Here is a 13,872-nt window from a genome sequence, read left to right as displayed (position 1 = left end):
GGGGTATTACACACAGTCTGAACACACTCCTATTCAGCAGTGTCTCTCCCCCCCCCCCCCCCCCATTCCGAGGCTTTGCTTTCTGTGGTCTCAGTTACCCACGGTCAGCTGTGGCCCGGAAGCGAATGATCCTCCCCCTGATGTGTCATCAGGGAGTCAGTAGGAGCCTAAGTTTATGTCACAGGGCCTGCGTCATTCCCCTCACTTCATCTCCTCATGTAGCGTTTTATCATCTCATATCATCACAAGAAGAAGGGTGAGTATGGTGCAAAAAGGTATTTTGAGGGAGAGACCTCATTAAATGACCTTTATTATAGTATAAGTGTTCCGTTTTATTATTAGTTATTGTTAATCTCTTACTGTGCCTGGTTTATAAATCGAGCTTTATTATAGGTACATATGCATAGGAAGAAAACCCAGTATACATGGGGCTCAGTACTGTGTGCAGTTTCAGGTGTCCAGTGTAGGTCTTTGGAACGTAGGCCCCACAGATAAGGGGGGGGGGGACTATTTACTGCAGGGGTCAGTAAATAAGGGTGGGGATGAATACATTTCCTCTGACCAGCTGCTTTGCTGGACTCCTGCTTTGCTGGACTCCGTAGAGAATATACTTTTTCAGCTGATCTTTGCGGAAGTGTGTGTCTGCAAGTCTCCTCCGGGCCTGGCTCTGTTGGTAACAAGGCCTGTCCACCGTACTGTACCTCCAGGTGATGACACATCTCCATGTGATTGAAGAAAGAAGGAACCAAAGCCTCTCCCTGCTCTACAAAGTACCTTACGTAGCCCAAGAAATCCAAGAGGAAATCGGTGGGTGCTGTGTTTGTATCGAGGTCCCGTGGGACTTCTGGCTGAGGCTCAGGGGTGGCAGCAGTGCAAGATGAGAGAAATCCGGACAGCCAGGGCCAGGAAGCTGGGCATTAGCACGCCGGGGTTTAAGTCTCGAATTCACTGGAGCTTATGTGGCAATGGCAAGGTCAAGGAGTAACCCAGGACAGATGTACTGGCTGTGAGCCACAAAGCCTTGAGTTTCTCGACCCTTACTCTGTGACCGGAAGAAAAAAATCTAGGGTGTGAAATTGCAAGGGACCAGGGGGGAACTTCCTGTTGCCCTTTTCCTTCTTAATTGCTGGTGCCTTTCAAGGCACCTGCTTTACACACATTCTCACTCCCCCTCCCTCTCCTGCCCTTCATCTTCTTCATTTAGTTGGCCAATGTTTATTGTGTCTGCTGTGTGTCACAGAGTAGAATGGTGCACGAGCAGGCAGTGTATCCTGGAGGTCATGTTGTAGTAGGGGAATCAGGAAACCAAGACAAGGAGTGCCACGTGGGGAGTGGCTGGGTGGTCAGGGAGGCAGTCTCGGGCGCAATAACCCGACATCCACATGATGAGAAGGAGCCACCCACGCAAAGACCACGGTGGGGGGGTGGGGGGAGCACTGAGCAGAGGGAATGACTACTGCAGCTGCCTGAAGTTTAAGTGGACACACTTGAGTAGATCACTGTGGCTAGAACACAGGGAGAAAGGGGGCCAAAGAAGTTGGCAGAGGCCAATTTGTTCAGAGCTTTTAGCAAAATCTAGGAGTTTGGGTTTTATTCTAGGATAATGGAAAGCCGTTAGAGGGTTTTAAACCAGGGAGTGACTAGATCTGTATTGTGCTCTAAAAAAGAACACGATTTAAACAAAATTCCTTGGCTGCTGTGTGCTATTAAAATTAGAAACCTTTCAGGAAGCAGTTACAAACATCCAGGCGAGAAATGCTGGTAGTGGACACGGTGATGGTCATGGGGGACAGAGAGAGATGAGGGGCTGTAGGGCCTCTTGCGGCGGAAGGGTAAGCAGGGTTGTGCTGCTGGCTCAGGTGCCGGGGGTGAGGGCCAGGAAAGCACCGAGAGCGGTGCCCAGGCTTCCATGTCCCCATGGCATGGATGGTGGTGCCCCGCTTCCCTGAGGACAAGCGTTCTCTTTATACGTGCAGAAATAGAAGTTGCTGCTGGGGGGTGTGAGGGAGGTTGTTCGATGAGCCAGAGGTCAGGGCAGTAGATAGGAGGTGCAGATTTGGGGGTCATGGCCTATAGATAGTCTTTAAATGTCTGCTGTGGGAAGAAGCCACTGAACCCCACAGTGAGCTCATGAAGGAGAGCAGTGTGCTGGGGATGGGGCGCTGGGCTCCCGGTGCTGGGGTTCTGCAGTAATACAGAATTGTGGTGGGGGGTAGGAGGGCATTGTCCACTGTATCTTGAGCTGGCGAGATGCTCCCCTTAGCAGATCTCAAGTTCAAGTTCTATAATGACCTGAATTAGCCTCATTCAGACTGGCGGTCCTTCTGAAAGCCGGGTCCCTGCTGTGTCTCTTTGTCAGACGAGCTCCTTCAAGAGCAGCGTGCGGACATGGACCAGTTCACTGCCTCTATCTCCGAGACCCCCGTGGACGTCCGGGTGAGCTCCGAAGAGAGTGATGAGATCCCGCCGTTCCACCCCTTCCATCCCTTCCCGTCCTTACCTGAGAACGAAGGTGTGTATGACTGAGGGCGTGGCTTCTGGGCGGGGCTGGGGGGCTGGGGGTGGGCATGGGGGGAGTGCAGGGAGAAAGCCGGAGGGAGCGAGTGGAACCGGGGTCGTGTGTGGGAGGCTGTGCTCCCGGTGCCAGCTGGGCAGGGAACCGGAGACTGGACTCCCTGCGTGCCTACTGTGCATGCGCACCATCCTGGGTGCCTTCACATCGTTGGCTTCAGTATCCCCATGAGGTTAGTCATAATTCCTTCCACTTTATAGATGGTTTGTGTGAAACCCTCTCTCTCTCCTGGTCCTGTCAGCTGCCTCCAGAGTGTGTGACTCCTTGCACGTGGACGTCACTCTGCTGCTTAAATAGCACTTTTGTGTTATGTGAGGTCATTAGCTTTCCGTAACAAGCGAGGGGGGCAGGCCGTGGAGAGGCTACAGAGGTGGCCTGACTTGTTCAAGGTGACCCCTCTGGTATTGGGGGGGAGGGGCGGGATCAGAAGTCCTGTCCCTCTGACTCCCGGTCTGGCATGCTTCCTTCTATTCCCTTGCTGGTTCTCGGTGTCTAAAAGGATCTTTAAAAGCTGTGGGTCTGCACCAGAAATAAACAAGCTGCTGAGCCCAGGGCCCCGAGACCAGGGTGTGGAATCAGTTTCTATTTATTTGTCTGCTGCTCTTGCTGATGGCGGTGACGCGGAAAATAGCGGCCACAACCAGAGAGTCCTTACCATATGCTGCTCTAGCTAAGCCTGGGGCATGGCTGCTCTCCTGGAGTCTTCAAAAAAGTCCTCTTACTTAGGTCCTGGGGACTGTCTTCATTTGAGCATTCCAGGATGGAAAGAGGTTAAGTGTCTGCCCAGGGTCACGTAGCTTGTAGGTGGAGAAGGAAGCATTCGAACCCCTGCAGTCCTAGGTACAGTCACCTGGCCTGATCAGGCATAGCAGTGCTGGAACAGAGGCCCGCGGAATGCGGACAATGGAGAGCATCCAGCTTAGCCTTCGGACCGTAACAGAATGCTTTCTGAACTAGTTACCCCCGAAGTACGAACTCAGTACAGGTGACCTTGCAGTACTCAAACAGGATCTGAGAAAGGAGCCAGATAAATAGATTCCCAAAACCTGCATTTCAAATGCCAGACTGCCATGGGCCTGTAGGGTGGCTGTGCTTACATACCTTGTTTGGGGTGGGGGCGTCTCGGACAGGTCTCCTTGGCAGAAAACCGCAGTCGATACTGACTTTATTTTTATTATTTCCTAAGAAAAACAACTGTGGACTCAGCTGAAGAATTTGGGAAGCTCCCAAAATTTTCCCCCAAAGACCCAAGGCAGACAGACCTATTTCTTTCTCTCCTGCCTTCCAGTCCCTATGCTGTGGGTCTTACCTGTTGGTCTGTTCATGGGATATTTCAGACGTGTCTTTAAGGAAGAATACGTTCTGTTCACATTATAGAGAAATTCTAAGAGAGGAATTTTGAAAGAAGCCATTTTCTTTCTTAATCTCCTTTTTATGCTATTTTTTTTTTTATTGTTTTCCTTTCTGCTAGACACTCAGCCGGAGTTGTACCACCCAATGAAAAAAGGTTGGTCTGTCAAAGATGTTTCCTTTAAAGACCTCATTCCTCTTCACTTCCCCCATGTGTCGGGAGTTTCATTTTCTGTGTCATACCATCACCTGAGATCTTTTCACCTCATTTCCTCAGACATGGCTGTGACTGGAGGCAGAGCAGCCCTGTGTCCAGCACTTAGGACCCAGTAGTGGCAGTGGTACTGGTGATAAGTGGCCATCCTAAACTTTCCTTCTGGATGTCCAGAGAATACAGAGTAACCAAAACATATTTTTATGAAACATTTTCATCTGGGTAGATTTTTTTCAGCGTCTGTCCAACTTAAAAACAGGTTGGCTGGACTTGCTCATATATTTGAAAATGTGCTGGGTGCGCCTGGCCGGCCCCGTCAGTAGAGCTCACGACTCTTGATCCTCGGGTTGTGAGTTCGAGCCCCACATTGGTATAGAGTTTACTTAACATCTTTTAAAAAGATTAAAATATGCTTAATTTAGGGGCAGGTGGAGAGTCGTGTTCTTTGACCTCTTCCCCCCCATCTCTGCTGCTCCCACTACATCTTTCCCTTTCCTTTTCGCTGTGCCTGGTCCTTTGTCGATAACCACTTGTCTCGTGGCGGGAGTTGTAGCGCTCCTCAAAAGCTTAGAAGCTGACGGATGGCACAGGTTGTGACAAGTGTGCTCGTGCCGCGCGGTAGCGAGCATCCAAGCTTCCGGACAGTCTAGGACTCCGTACGCACCGTGCTGCGGGCCTCCCGGGCTTAGTCTCACTTAATGCACTGAGCACACCTCATGTTCGGGTTTTTAGCTCTCGCTGACAGATCAGGCAGTTGAAGAAGACTGAGGCTGCGTGATTTGCTCCGTCATGATTTTGAGAAATGGAGGAATCCCGATTTGAACCTAGCTCCTTTGTCTTCAAATACCGTGCTGTTTCTGTCCCATAAAATGCTGCTGAATCTCCCTGGATTGTTGGGTAGTCTGCTGCCCTAGGGTCAGTGCGTTCTTAGTGTGTGTCTTATGAGCCCAGTCTGTTGGCTCTGGCCGACTGTGGATGGACCGAGCAGTGTTCTCGAAGAATGTGATCCTGTGGGTTTTGCCACAGCTTTGCCTCAGAACGTGAGAGTGCGGTCTGAAGCTTCTAAAAATCACTTACATGTAAATGCTCGATCTTATTCTACTTGAATATGCCTCTTCTTGGAGATGACTGTGTTCCCTTTCCTCCGAGCAGTACATCTTAGATACTTGTAGCTAGAGATGGATTTCCTAGAGGTTTACCTGGCTTTCGTCCTCATACTTCAATTGTTACTAGTTGGACGGATTTAAACATGAACTTTTGTTCTCTTAAAGTCACTTGTTTATGCCTTCTATAAAACCAAAGTGATTTTGGTCAGTGTTTAAGAAAACATGTGGGTTATACCACCAAAGGAGTGCGAGAACAGTCTAGACTAGTAGTAGGACTTCAAATTAGTGGGTTCAGTGCCATGTTACTTTTCAAATAGGATCCTGCCCTGTGACCTTTAAAATCTGGGGGAGGAGAGAGGGAGTGATGGAAGGATTAGAACTTACTAGGCTTACTCATCCGCATCCTTGCTGAGACAGCAGCTCTCCAGATTCCTCTTTCTCAATAGTCGGAGTGCAGTAATACTGTTTCAGGGGCATTTTGAGACTACAGAAGCCAGCCGTGATTTAACTCACCCTAGAATCAAGTTGTGAAATTGCTCTTTAAAGTGAAAGCTTTAGGAAAAACTGGCATTATTTTTGGCTGCCTTCTGATGAGTGAGCGCGGTAGCTAGACCGCGTGATGGGTTCCACGTCAAGATCGAGTCTGGTTGTGAGCTGAAAGGCTTTTTTGCTGTGGCTGGGGTCATTGTCGGCAAGCCCAGGGACAGCAGTGCTTGGCATGTCCTCCTGTCTGAGCCTTCCTCATGCAGGTGGTCCCCTTAGAATGAATGCAGACTGTGTTGTCAGGGTGATCTATGTATAGAAGTTTCAAATCACAGACGTCTCTATAGAGCTGTGTATCGTATTATTAACAAAGAACCGGTGGGAAAGCTAGGAGTCACATGCCTAGAAATAAGGAAGCTAGAAATAAGGAGGATGGCGCATCACTTCCCCTCCGCCTGGGTTCGTGCTGGCTTCAGTCACGTCACGTCTTTGGATACTGTCATTTGGGGTGGCACGCACAGGGGACGTCGGCTCAGGCAGAGTCTGACCTTGACAAGAGGAGTGTGGCTAGTCTTGCTCCATTTATAGAAAGGTACCCTCCACCCTCGTGTTAGAATTCTCCCTGTCTGTGGAATGCTTCCTGCCTGTTCATTCTCTAATCCGCATCAAAGATGTGACATCTGTGATCCAAGCCCTCCGAGGGTGACCGGCTAGTGGGAGACACAGAGGAAGATGAATGAGGATGAACAAGGATCTTAAGTGCTGTGAGCTGGGAGTGCCTCCCACGAGGGGCTGCGGCTCGAAGGACAAACAGGAAGTGTTTGAGGTCAGGCCAGGAGGGAATTTCAGGCGGAAAGAATTGCTTGTGGAATAAAACATGATGCCCGAGGCAGACGTGCAGATTCCTTGCTGGTATGATGGTTCCTCCGTCCAGAGGGAGCCCAGGATGTTGAAGGACCGCGTTGTGGGATAATAGGCGCTTGGTAATATCACAGAAGGGTCTTACACGTTTCTCTGTGCTAGAATGCCTTTGGACTCCACTTCTGTTTACCTTACAATAAACATTCTCTTCTGAAGGCTGGCATTCCATTTTTCCAAGTTGGATATAAGTAAGCACTCTGTCCTCCTCCATCATACCCATCGGTCCTCTGAAAAATGCCTGTACCAGTCATCCTTCTAGAGCACAGTGCATCCCTAGGAATGGGAACACAGTAGCATGTCACGTAGCTGGGGTGGGCGGTGGGGGTGGGGAGGGGATCGGCGAGGGCTCCCCGGCCCTCAGGAGGGAGTTCGCTGCTTCTGTGAGGTTGGCATGAGGCCAGCCCCGCCTGGGAAACACTCAGCTGTGACCTCTCTCCAACACAGGGTCTGGACTGGGAGAGCAGGATGGAGGGCTGATCGGCGCTGAGGAGAAAGTGATTAACAGTAAGAATAAAGTGGATGAAAATATGGTGAGCCATTTCTCCCTTCTGCCGTGCCCTGTTTTAATTTTGGGACTAATTAGAGCGAGTGGTGTTGTTGTAGACGCTTTCCAGCTGAACCTGCATGTGTTCCTTTTCCATATGGTGGAAGATGGGTCGGCTCCAACTGCCCCCACAAATTGGTTGTACTGTTTAGCATCTGGGTGTGAGAAGGAATGAAGAGTCATTTTTCAGCAGTAGCTCATCTCTTGCTCTACCGTGAGGGAAGTATATTGGCAACTGAAGATAGGGGTAAAATACGAGAGGCCATTTCCAAGTGAGTATACAGATTTAATAAGTTGAAATTGGAACGGAGTCGACTTTGCCTCTTCTGTTGCTTTAGGTTTATACCTACTGTTATTATTCTATGAGCGCTTTCTGTCGCTGGTATTTCTGGGTTCTCCTCAGCTGAGTTTGGTATTAAACATGGTTTCTTGGTAACCTGTCCTGAAATGTCTCTCCATAATAGTCACCCACAGGAAAATGCAGGTGGAGGCCCGTAAGGAGTCAGCTGTGATACAGTAACCTTGTGCCCACACTTGCTTCCTCCCTTAGGGGTTTGGTGAGTGGATTTAGAATGTGATGGAACAGCTCGGTTAGCGGGCGTCCTCAGGTATCCGCTTCTCTCCACCAGATAATAAATCGAGCAGAAAAGAAGTGGTTCCATTTGTACTAAATGTCCCCTTCCACCGAGTTGCTGACCTCTTCACACCGTTTCAGGTCATCGACGAGACTCTGGACGTTAAGGAGATGATCTTCAATGCCGAGAGGGTTGGCGGCCTGGAGACAGAGCCGGTAGGTGTTCAGCTCCAGAGCCTCACTGCCAGGGTTCGTGTCGCTCTTGGCTGCTCTCTCCCTCCTCATTTCAAGTGGAAGATGGAGACATGCCTGGCGTCTCAAGTTATCAAAGGCCCCCAGCCCCATTTTTCCATGCTTTTGGATAAGAGAGTTAGAATTAGGATCTCCGTGGAGATGGGGAAAAGTGGGAGTTCTCCTTATGGGGATGGTTACTTGGAAAGCAGGACCCTGGCGCTCCCTTGGGTGCAGTCACGGCTCTGCAGGAGCTTGGCCCTCGTGGAGCGCGTGTCCCCCGCCGTGCGGAGTCACGGAGACCTGGTCGCACGTCTGCTTTGTTGTAGGAATCCGTGGGGCCCCTGCGGGAGGACTTCAGTCTGAGCAGCAGCGCCCTCATCGGGCTGTTGGTCATCGCGGTGGCCATCGCCACAGTCATAGTCATCAGCCTGGTGATGCTGAGGAAGAGACAGTACGGCACCATCAGCCACGGGATCGTGGAGGTGAGTAGCGGGACTTTGGCGTGACGTGGCCCCGAGCTGGTGATGGTTTGCTCTGTGCTGGCAGGGAGGTTTATGGAATTCAGACTTCTCAACCTCATGGGTGTCGCGCTTCAGTTAAATGAGTCACTGGATTATCGGGTCATGTTGTGGCAGTCCGCCCCAGCTGAATTATGTTGACCCTGTCACATTGTAACATTAATGTGGGCTTTGACTGTGAATGTGAGGAAACCGTGAGAGCGTTTTATGCTGCAGAGGGTGAAACCTTTTCTCAGGTTATTTCCTTAGTGTTTCCTTCTTTCCGGTATGTTGAGGTATTTGAGAATGAGTACTGTTGATACCCTTCTTTATTTTTGTTTTTGGAGCAAACGAGGTATATGACAGAGCAGGCGGCAGTGGCAATCAGGAGTTAATTAAGTGTTAAAAATACGAAACAGAAGTAAGAGTTCTTATTTTTTATTTTTGTTTTTTAAAAAGGTTTTATTTCTTTATTTGACAGAGAGAAAGAGAGAAAGCAGGGGGAGTGGCAGGCAGAGGGAGAGGGAGAAGCAGACTCCCCGTGGAGCAGGGAGCCTGATGCGCGGCTCGATCCCAGGACCCGGGATCATGACCTGAGCCAAAGGCAGACGCTTAACCGACTGAGCCACCCAGGCGCCCTATTAGTCTTTTTTTAACGGTAGGGAAAAAGCAACAGGAAATTGAGAGCCAGGGCAGACTGTTTCGGTTCCGTCTTGTGCTGATTCATAATTAGAACTGCTTACAACGCATTTTGAGGTGGGTGATGGGAATGTCCAGAGTTTTCTTGGTTCCAGAAAATGAATACAATAAGGAATGTGATGTGCCCTGGAAAATTAGTTCAGGTGTGTGTCTTAGTGACTTGGTTTCACCTCCTGCCAGACACTGGCCGAGTAGGAGAATTTCCGAGCTGGAAAAGACCGTACGGATCGTCTGGTCCCGGTTCTTACTTTACAGGGCTCGCTCACCTAGGCTGTCCCGAATAGTAGGCAGCACAGCTGAGACTTGGTTGGCGCTGCGGTGCTGGGAAATTCCGTTCACTCTTTTCTTTAACTCGGACTCAGCTTTTAGGACTCCAGCCTTCAGAAGCTTCTTTGACCCCCTTTTCTTCCTCCTCCTCTCCCTGCGTCCTCACTACCAGCTCCTGTCTGGTCTGCCCAGTGGCAGTTGGACACCGGGTAGATTTCGGTTCCTGGGGGGATCGCACAGCAAACGTCCCATCTTCCGAGCGCCCGTGTAGTTCTCTGCCGGTACAGTGCAATGATCTTCCATCTTCGTTCCTCCAGGTTGACCCCATGCTCACCCCAGAGGAGCGTCACCTGAACAAGATGCAGAACCATGGTTACGAAAACCCCACCTACAAATACCTGGAACAGATGCAGATCTAGGCGGCAGGAAGCGCGGCGCCGCTGGTAGGCCGGGAGAGGGAGGTCCGGCGTCGTGGGTCAGCTGCTGACCAGCAGGTGCTCCCGGAGGACTTCAGCTTACGTTCAGACCTCCTGGATCATTAAGACTATAAAGTACTACTGTAGAATCACAATTTCCATTCTTTTAAATGGGTGAAAAATGTTAATATAACAATATATGATATATAAACCTTAAATGAAATGAAAAAAATGATCTATTGCAGATATTTGACTGATGTAGTTTTCTTTTTTTAAATTAATCAGAAATCCCACTTCTATCGTATTGTCTCACATATGCTCTCTGTAAATGGCCAATGTTGGTTTTCGGTGGTAGACTGTATGTGCAGGCCGTTCCAGTTGCATTGTGTAAATCACTCTTTAAGGCTCATTCACTGTCCTGGTTTTTCTTAGGAAAAAAAAAGAAGAAGAAACTAAGGCAGTATTTCCTTTTTCAATGAGCTAGCTTTCAGAAAGTTGCCCAGAAACGAAATGTGATAGGAAACCGTCATTGACCATTCAACCACATCACGAGACCCTCACAAATTATGTTCAAGGACCAGTTTCTCGGGAGTCTGGTGTTCCCAGTGCTGGGCACCTTGGTATCACCCAGGAGGCTGAAAGCATTTGAGTTGGGCAGCTTTTAGCGAGCCTACTGTATACAGATTAGGGCAGCCACTACTGCTTTCCTTCTAAATCCAGTTCTTCCACGGAAATTAGCCTGTAGTTTGTATAGGACGTTCTTCCACTGTCCGCCATTGACTTACCGTAGCTTTTTACTACTCACTTCCCTGCCCAGTCACGTCCACATGTGCCGTCTTTTCCTCTTTGGACATTTCCCCCCGCGAAGGCACTGACCCTGGTCCCTCCCCATCGTACCCCGACTTCCCTGCCCGCCCCCTCCCGGCAGCCGCCTCTCAGCTGTTCAGACAAGAGCGCAGTGGGAGGCGGCCACGCCCGGGAGAGAGGGGGGGCCTGGCTTTTATGTGCAAGGAGAGTGTTCCACGTTGTACACGAAATGCTCTGTAGACACCGAGGAAAGCCCTGGAGATTTTGTTTCCTCCTGAGTCTTTGTGATGCTTGTATAGTTGATGATGCTGTTTTTTCTTTTTCTTCTGTTCTTTTTTCTTTCTTTTCCTTTCGTTCATTTTCCTTTTTATTTTATTTTAGTCTGAAGGTTCTGGTAACCTGTGGTGTATTTTTTTTTTTTTTTTAATTTCCCTGTGACTTTTTTTTTCTCTCCTCCTTCCTCCCCTTCACCTTATCCATGTGTCTTCCCACTATGCACAGATAAACTTCACCTACAAACTCCTTAATCTGATCTGTGGAGAATGTACAGTTGAAACACATCAATAAATACTTTAACTTCCACCAAGACTCCTCGTTTCATTGGCGTGCCATTAATCCGTGGTGATGTTTGTAACCATCCTGCCTTCCCTAGAAGGTTGCCGGGCTGCACCACAGGGACAGGAATCCGGCTACTCAAGCAAATTGGGCTCTTAGGCTTTTTGTTTTAAAGATTTTATTTATTTGACAGTGAGAGAGGGAACACAAGCAGGGGGAGAGGGAGAGGGAGAAGCAGGCTTCCCCCTGAGCAGGGAGCCCAATACGGGGCTTGATCCCAGGACCCTGGGATCGTGACCTGAGCCGAAGGCAGATGCTTAACGACTGAGCCACGCAGGTGCCCTGGGCTCTCAGGCTTGAATTCTGTTTTTTCATTTAAAAACTGAGGGAGGCGCACTTGGCTGGCTTAGTCAGTAGAGCGTGTGAGTCTTGATCTCAGGGTTGTGAGTTCGAGCCCCAAGTTGAGTGTAGAGATTACTTAAAAAAAATAAAAACTAAGGGAAAGTGCTTTCAATCTGAAGGCTGGTATCTTTTATTTGTCTAAGGGAAATATTCTTTCATTATTTCCTTTAATGATTTCCTCCACCATATTTTGTTTTCTAAAATGCTAATCTGGTTAAACCTTGGACTACCCTGATGGCTTTTTCCTTTAAAATTTTGTATCTATGTAGTTTCAGTCTGTAATCTGAGTGATTGCTTTGCCTTTATCTTGCAGCCTTTTTAGTGAATTTTGTAAGTTTAAAATTTCAGAAGAGCTGCTACTTTACATTCCTTTTCATGACGACAAATCTGAGTTTACACATGAGAAATTTTTAGTTTTTAAATTCCATGTTTTGAGTTACTGACTTCCTGTAAATGTGTAGCAATCATTAATTTGATCATGGTTAGTTAAAAAAATAAGAGGAAAGTTAGTTAAGAGTTTTGCCCAGCAAAATTGAATTTGGGTTACTGATAATCATTAATATGAGACTTCCCTGTTTGAGACAAAACGAGTGGGGTTTGGGACTGGATTTTCAGAGTATTTCTAGCCTTGACTTCTGTGTCTTTAATGACCTGCCACTAGGAGGTGCTGTTTTCTCATTGAAGGGGATTTGTTTACCTGACCTCTGCTTGGAGCACTTTGTGCCTGCGGGTGGTTTTCACTAGCAATTTAAGTATTTTTAGTGTCCGGCTACATGTGTAAGAGTAAACTCAGGGGCTAATCTTAGAGTCCTCACCCCAGTTGAGCGCAATGCCGGTTTACGCAGGTAGTGCAGTGCCTGTAACACTGCATGTGTGTACATATATGATGTATGTATCTTGCTTAGGGTTCTCGAATGTAATGACTGTGCATCTCATGAACCCGCGGCCAGGAAGCACCATGGCACAAACCCGTTGAACAGGCTGGTCTTTGTAATCATCACTTCCCTATCTGCCTCTTCCTCCACTGACCACCCCGATTGCTGCCAGGAAAGTCATGGAAAGAAATGAAACTTTTCATTCTTAAAGCCAGTTTCTGGCAGAGTGCTCTCAAAAGTATTGTCACTTGACCTTCTGCAGTTTCAGACGGAAAGTATAGATGGAGCATTCCGTATCTGGTTCCAAATCGAACAGACCAGCCTCATTTATTTTAGTGCCTGCCATCTGCTAGCTGCTCTACGCCAGAGGCTCCTTTAATTGTCTTAACCTTTATAGCGCGGGTATTCTTATCTTGGAGAAAGCTGAGGTCTTTCCACTGCTAAGGGATGGAGCAGAGATCCAAGCTCGGTGCTGTTACAGTAACTCCCTGGCTCGCTGTACGTCGGTCTTGGAGGACGGCGGTCCCTAGGGATCATCCCACAGGTGGGTGCCAGTCAAGTAGGGCCCATCCACCCGGTCGACTAGTAGGACTTTTATCCATTACCAACACTCCTGTTGATGATGGGCCCCAGGGAAGACGGGGGCTGGTGAAGTTGCAGTGTTCCCACGTATACATCCATTACTCGAACAGGGTTCAGAGGCAGCTGGCGTTAGACTCGAATGTGCTGGCAACGAGGCTCGTGCACCTCGCTCATCTCGGATTGATACAGATCTGCATATATGGTAGCTATAGAGTGTCTGTTTTTTCATTTTGAAAGGGAACGCCCACAGAGATGAGGTGTGTGTCTGGCCCAGACTGCCCAGCAGGCCTCACCCTAGGCCAGCTCCACTCTGCTCCCCGGTGGCCCAGGCTCCTGTTTGGGAACTGAGAGAAACTTACTCATCCCCTGGTTTCTGCCTGGGTGACTCAGCTCTGCCTTCTGAGGAATGTGGCCCTGCCCACCTTGCCGTCGGCCTCAGGTGCCAGCAGCTCCCAGCAGACTTTGGTGCGAGGTCCTCCTACCTCTCTGTCTGCTCTGTTACAAATCGGAACCCAGCAGCTGAGGTCAGAGCCAGCCCAGGTGTCCCAGCAGTCTCCTCTGGTTTCACTTGCTGGCACACTGATACCCTACGCTAGGAGACACAGATCAGGAGGCCATGAGTCTCTCAGATTTGGGGGGAAGCCCAGAGGCTCACTCTCAAGGAACCTACTGTCTTACCTCACTCGTGAGAAGTGACGGACATGGAGAAAATGAATAGAAGGAACTAGAAGGGCCCTCATGCCATCTCTCATTTCACAGCTGAAACATGCCCAC

General features: G+C 49.1%; 1 protein-coding gene across 4 annotated transcripts in view; it reads left to right on the top strand.

The window, feature by feature from the left end:
* The window catches only part of APLP2 (amyloid beta precursor like protein 2), a 79,984-nt gene extending 68,718 nt beyond the window's left edge, over nt 1–11,266 (top strand). For 2 of the 4 annotated variants that reach the window (XM_040631031.1, XM_040631029.1), the window contains 7 exons: nt 708–807; nt 2,360–2,512; nt 4,044–4,079; nt 7,091–7,176; nt 7,906–7,980; nt 8,325–8,480; nt 9,779–11,266. In XM_040631031.1, coding sequence (XP_040486965.1) covers nt 708–807; nt 2,360–2,512; nt 4,044–4,079; nt 7,091–7,176; nt 7,906–7,980; nt 8,325–8,480; nt 9,779–9,880 — 708 coding nt within the window. In that variant the 3' untranslated portion in view covers nt 9,881–11,266. The remainder of the gene's footprint in view (nt 1–707; nt 808–2,359; nt 2,513–4,043; nt 4,080–7,090; nt 7,177–7,905; nt 7,981–8,324; nt 8,481–9,778) is intronic. The other 2 variants (XM_040631032.1, XM_040631030.1) reach the window with 1 other exon arrangement.
* The last annotated feature ends 2,606 nt before the right edge of the window (nt 11,267–13,872 follow it).

Source organism: Ursus maritimus, unplaced genomic scaffold (genome assembly GCF_017311325.1).
Source record: "Ursus maritimus isolate PB19 unplaced genomic scaffold, ASM1731132v1 scaffold_16, whole genome shotgun sequence".
NCBI lineage: Eukaryota > Metazoa > Chordata > Mammalia > Carnivora > Ursidae > Ursus > Ursus maritimus.
Note: the sequence above shows the minus strand (reverse complement) of the source record. Positions and strands in the feature narration are given on the sequence as shown.